Genomic DNA, 6,000 nt, shown 5'->3' with positions numbered 1-6,000 from the left:
AATAACTAGAGTTTCTGGGGCACTGGCAAACTAGTTCACTTCTTTAACTCTTCTTTTAAAATATGGTGAAGATGGTAATAACGTAGAAGGCACATCCTGTGAGTGGGGTCGTTACTGTGGATATATCACAGATCAAAACCGGTGGGAAAAAGCGGTTGCAATGCAAAATCATCTGTCTTTCCTACCTAGGGTAGTGCCCCTCTTCTGTTACCCTGCTCCTTTGTTCCAAAAGGATGACATTTACTCTGCAAGCATACAAAACAGTTCACTGCGTCAAGTACGTGGCTTTTTTTTGCATTTAAAAAAGAGGATTACTGTTTTGTTACTCTGAATGTGAATCTAAACTGCTGGGGTCTGACAAGGGTGCTCGCCCTGGCTGGTCCGTGTGCTAATCTCGAGTGGGATGGGAGCCCGGAGGTGGGGCACGCACCGCGAGCATCCTCTTCAGGCTTCTGAGAGTCCTCGAGAAATTTCCTCAAGCAATCCCACAAACTGCGTGCGGAATAGAAAACGTGCTGCATAAAAGCATGCCTGTTTATGCTTGTACGCAGTTACATTAGAAAAATACCTTGCGTTTTAGTTTATAGTAGCAAGAATATATAGCGTCAAGTATTTATTAAAAATAAATGTTCTATTAATAGAGGAAGGCACTTAAATGTGTTTGTGAAGTACGAGCTTTCTGGGTCAAAAATTTAAAACTTACTCTAGGCCACCAAGGGTAAGGGTAGGGTTTTACTTGTGTTGGAGGAGCTAACCTGTGTTGTTCAAAATTTCCCTGAATTTGCTTTTTTTTGTTGTTTTTAACCCTATGGTGGCAACAGCGGCTGCCCTATGCAAGAACAGGGGAGGGGGCAGGAGCAGTGAAACGGGCATTTGCGCATCTGCCACTTTTGAACTCGATTTTGGCATAAAAATAATGGAAAAAAAAAAAAAAATGATGAGATCAGGTGAGGCACCGTAGCTGTGCCTGGGGAGGCCCGCGTGGCTGGGTGCTGCCTGGAAGGACATTGCGGTGTCCAGAGCTGCTCCGTGCCACAAGGAACTGCGGCTCTTTCGATGGGTTTGTGCTGTGACCATGTTTCATGGCAGCATCCTCCAGGTCCCTGGGCGAAGCGATTACCGAGCCCTGGCAGTGCCGAAGCCCAGCACGGGATGCTAGTGGGGCATCTCTCGCCGGCAGCACGCCCGAGATGAAGTTGGTTACAGCTTCACTGAGCCTCAGACGTCAGGGCAGTGGTGTTTGTTCAGGCAGAGGCTGGAGCCTGTGCGTGGGAGGTATTTGTGTACCTGCCGTGAAGGACGGAGGGCAGCCAGCCTCCCTGATGCGAGCCGAAGCTTGGGTTCACCTGCTGCCTGATCTCCGTCCTGCTGGGCATCTCAGCCCTGTAGCTGGCAGCGTGATACGGGATCTTGCTTTGCTCGCAGTCCTGCCATGGTGAGAAGTCTGAGCGTGCCTCCCCTCACAGGGCTTAAAGGCTGGTTAAAACACTGCCCAAGCGCCCCTTCCCCTTCCCAAGCGCTCTCCCCTGCGAGCTGCGGGGCCGGAATCGCGCTGGGAGGCGCGGGGAGGTGGGAAAACGCCAAAGTAAACCCCAGGGCAGCAGAGAACTGAAGCCCTGCAACGCCACGTGAGCCGGGCTTGGTGTCACGCCGCTGCGGGAGGTGCAGCAGCGTCCTCGTGCTGGAGAGCTGCAGAGGACAAAGCCGGGTCCCCAGCACTGCCCTGCCTGCTCCGAACGCCGCCGTGTGTCCCCTCGGCGTCGCTCCCCTCGGTTCTGCGAGCTCCTGCGCTTCATCGGTTCCATGTGTGTTGAAGTCGCATGGCGCTTTCAGTTCTGATGACTAACTTCTTTTCCTCCATGGGAAGGAGCCAGCTGACAGCTCCTCAGCCCCAACCCTTCTTTTTTTATGGCCTTTTAACCACACTAGCTCTGCCTTTTCCTGTAATTCGCAGGCCACAGTGTCTTTCCCTTGAATCAGGAGATTTTTCCTGCTGATTTGGAGCACGCCGAGAGTAATCCTGTTCCTGCTCACCGACTTGCCACATCTCCTCCTTTTGGAAAGGAGGAAAGGCCTCCTTAGTTTAATTTCAACATCTGTTGGTTTCCTGAGTTTTAGGACCTGATATTCGGGCTTATTTGGGGAGAGAGGAGGAGCAGGGTTTGGCAAGGCCCCTCACCAAAAAAGCTTTTGAAAGTAAAGGAGCCAGAGTGGCACAGGCTGAGGGCAACCCCAGGGGAAAGGGATCAGGGAAACAACAGAAAAAATAGTAAAACACTAAATCCTGAGAGGTAGAAGGGAATTACAGTAGTGGGGACAGGGTGGGGATTTCCCCCTGTGGAAGGGATGGAGAGCACTGCACAGCACAAAGGGATTTTGAGTTATAACTGGTTTGGGATCATTTTAATGGGGATGAACTGAGGTGGATGCTGGGTCCCACTCCCCGTTCCCCAGAAGAAGTTTCCAGATGAACAACTTTGTGCTGGCTTTGTCGGAGCAAAAGCAAAGCTCCCTGCGAGGCCCAGCCCGCGGGGCTCTGCCTGCTCTGCTCTCTGCCAGTGGCAGTGGTGGCGAGGTGGCAGTGGTGGCAGCGCAGCCCTGCTCCGTGCGGCACGAGGATGCTTGGCGAGCCTTTGAGGAGCCCTTTTGGGGGATCTTCACCACTCTTTTATCTGCCTGGCGGCAACACAGAACTGTTGGGAAACTGCAAACGTTCGCTGCACCCAAGCTAGTGCTGCATTTTTAACCCTTTCCCCACGTTCTGCGGCTCTGGAAGGCAAACCATCTCAGCCTCGGAAACCCCTCCCGCCTTCTGGCTGGTGTTCGCCAAGCAGTTCCTCTCCTCTCCTCTCCTCTCCTCTCCTCTCCTCTCCTCTCCTCCCTTCGAGTCTCCTCTCCTCTCCTCTCCTCTCCTCCTCTCCTCTCCTCTCCTCTCCTCTCCTCTCCTCTCCTCTCCTCTCCTCTCCTCTCCTCTCTCCTCTCCTCTCCTCTCCTCTCCTCTCCTCTCCTCCACTCTCCTCTCCTCTCCTCTCCTCTCCTCTCCTCTCCTCTCCTCTCCTCTCCTCTCCTCTCCTCTCCTCTCCTCTCCTCTCCTCTCCTCCCTCTCCTCTCCTCTCCTCTCCTCTCCTCTCCTCTCCTCTCCTCTCTCCTCTCCTCTCCTCTCCTCTCCTCTCCTCTCCTCTCCTCTCCTCCTCTCCTCTCCTCTCCTCTCCTCTCCTTCCCCTGGTTTTTCCCTACCTCCTGTCTCTTCCTGTTTGGGCTTTTTTCACTTTCCCTGCCTTCTGCCTTTTAGTTCTCGTCTTTTTCTTCCTCTTCCTATAAACGAACATCTCACGCGATCCTGCTGGGTTCTGCCTGTTGGCAGCCGAAAGGAGACCTCCTGCTCTTTTGTTTATTTGCTTGCATTTCTTCTCCACTTCCATTTATGTTTTATTTCTGTTTAATGCCATCAATTGTCATGGCACTCGGGTAATTCATTGCTCCTGACATCGCAAGAGTTCATCGGTTCTGACCTCAGTATCAGGCTTGCAACATCACAGCACCAATAAAACCATGCAGAAGCGTTTTTTTTTCAAGACACATCAGCATTTATTAAACGATTGGATTGTAATGTTACCTGCCACTTCCCAGAAATGTGACACGCCATAGGAGGATTGTAAAAATCCACCATAAATGCCCAGGTTTGCGTCACTGAAGGTTGGCACAGTGGTCTCTTTCACAACGGTCCTTGCTCAATAACAGACTTTCTGAGCTTGTTGTGGATGACACCATGACATAAATAAATTGTAAAAGATGCAAAGGGAAAGACTGGCAAGGGGAGATGCAGAACTGCATAGGAAGGGGAAGAAACCACGCTGATAAGTGGACGGTCAGTGGGCTGCACCAGCTGCGTTTGTTCTGTAAAGGCTGCAGGCTTTTTGCTTGAAAATGTCAAGGGTTTGGGGCTGCACTATTTGAAGCCGAAGCACTCCGCAGATGAAACGCATGCGGAGAGTTAGTGCAGACAGATTAAAGAGAAGTACTTCACCCTGTCTTCCCTCTGCTGAGCAGTCCTTACGGCCTTAGGATGGAAACAGACTGACCTATTTCTGCTAGCTTTAATTAGCAAGGTGGGAAAAGAGAACTGCCCGGGCCTTCTCTTCCCTGGGCAGCTGAGCAGGCAAACGACATGGCACGGAGACACGGCATGGAGTGAAGCTGGGGCTGGAGCGTTTGGCCCCACACGCAGCCAGGGGGGCCTGGCTGTGGGACGGGGCCGTGTGGCTGTGTCCCGGGGGTGTTTTGTGGTGTGGGGATAACTGGAGCCTATCTGTGCTTGATCCTTGATGGTGTAGAAGGGGGAACGGAGTGTTTCTATCCCGGGGCTGTGCCGGCTGTCCTGCCCGGGTGCCAGTCCTCAGCACCCCCTGTGCCACCTCAGCCCCCCCCCGGGTTCCCATCCCTCACTTTTACCTCACAGCTCCCACCCCACACCCAAAAAAACCCCAAATCCTCACAGCCCATCCCCTGCTGCACCCGGGGGCTCCTCACCCTCGGGGGCTCCGCACCCCCCCGGGGCTCCTCATCCCCGGGGGGGCTCCGCACCCCCCCGGGGCTCCTCACCCCAATTCCTCCCCCGTCCCCTCAGCGGGGAGCTCGGTGCGGGCGGCCCCCTCCCGGCCGGGCGGAGCCAGCCGCCCCGGTCAGCTCGGCGAGGCGCGGGCCGCACACGGCGCCTGTGCCGAGGGGCAGGGCCGGGGAAGGGGAGGCGGGCGCCCCCTTCCCTCCGCTTCCCGTCCCTTCCCCTTCCCCCCATGGCGGCGCTGGGCGACTCGGCGCGGCTGGCGGCGGCGGCGGCGGTGGCCGAGGAGGAGGAGGAGGAGGCGGCGGCGGCGGGGCTGTGAGGGAGCCGCCCCGGGGCCTGAGCCTCGGCGCCGGGCTGCGTTGGGGCCGGGCAGGGCCGGGCTGGGCATGGCGGGCCGCGGCCGCCGCGCCTGGCTCAGCGTCCTCCTGGGGCTGGTGCTGGGCTTCGTGCTCGCCTCGCGGCTCGTCCTGCCCCGAGCCTCCGAGCTGGCGGCGGCGGCGCGGCCCCGCCGAGCCCGCCCGGTGGGCTGCCGCCCGCCGCCCCCCGCCGCCGCTGCTGCTGCCGCTGCTGCAGCCGCCGCCGCCGCCCAGCCGCGCCGCCCCGGCCCGCAGGCACGGAGCTTCCTCTTCGTGGGGGTCATGACGGCGCAGAAGTACCTGAGGAGCCGCGCCGTGGCCGCCCACCGGTGAGAGGGGCCGAGGGGGGGAGGCTCCGTGATGGGGCCAGAGCCGACGGGGATGCGGCTGAGCCCCGCGGGGTGAGGGATGAGGGGGTGCCCCGGGGGGGGGGGCGGGGGGTCGTGGTGGGGCTGAGGGGGGTTGAGGTGCTGGGATGGAGCGCCCTGAGGACAGATGGACGGATGGATGGATGGATGGACAAATGGACGGACAGTCCTGTCGCTGAGGGGTGGCTCCGTGCTCGGCCCCGGGGGACCGTGGTGGTGGTCGCCGAGGGGTTTGGGGACGGCGAAGCGCTCGCCTCGGTGTGCCTGACACGGGCACGGCGCTGCCGTCCTCCCCTTCCGAAGAGAGTAATTGTGGTAACGTGTAAAAGGCCGTCCTCCCTTCCGAAAAGAGTAATTGCGACTCCCCTGCCAAAGACAGCAATCCTCCCCTTCTAAGACTAGCTGTAATAATGTATAAAAGGCTTAAAAATAAAAGCTCGGGGAGCGCCGGAGAGGGGGATGAATAAAAAAACCCACCCCAACCCTGCGCCGAGCCGAGGAGATGGAGCCCCAGCAAACGCGCCTGGGAACAAAGGGTGAAGCCGGCCTCCGCTCGCTGCCTCCGCCGGGGGCTGCACCAGGTAGAGCCGGCACAGGAACCCGCTCCTGGTCACCGTGCTGGGATTAGGGGACACCTTTGTGCTCTGCACGGCGTGCCGTGGACCCCGGTGATGGGGATGGCGGCGTGTAGACGGGGCTTCAGCCCTCAGCC

The 6,000-nt window shown here is 57.9% G+C and overlaps 1 protein-coding gene across 1 annotated transcript in view; it reads left to right on the top strand.

Moving 5' to 3' along the window:
- The first annotated feature begins 4,825 nt into the window (after nt 1–4,825).
- The window catches only part of CHSY1 (chondroitin sulfate synthase 1), a 66,621-nt gene continuing 65,446 nt past the window's right edge, over nt 4,826–6,000 (top strand). Inside the window, exon 1 of the mRNA XM_040569687.1 lies at nt 4,826–5,249. Coding sequence (XP_040425621.1) covers nt 4,951–5,249 — 299 coding nt within the window. The 5' untranslated portion in view covers nt 4,826–4,950. The remainder of the gene's footprint in view (nt 5,250–6,000) is intronic.

Source organism: Cygnus olor, chromosome 11 (genome assembly GCF_009769625.2).
Source record: "Cygnus olor isolate bCygOlo1 chromosome 11, bCygOlo1.pri.v2, whole genome shotgun sequence".
Taxonomy (NCBI): domain Eukaryota; kingdom Metazoa; phylum Chordata; class Aves; order Anseriformes; family Anatidae; genus Cygnus; species Cygnus olor.
This window is presented reverse-complemented; position numbering and strand designations above follow the sequence as displayed.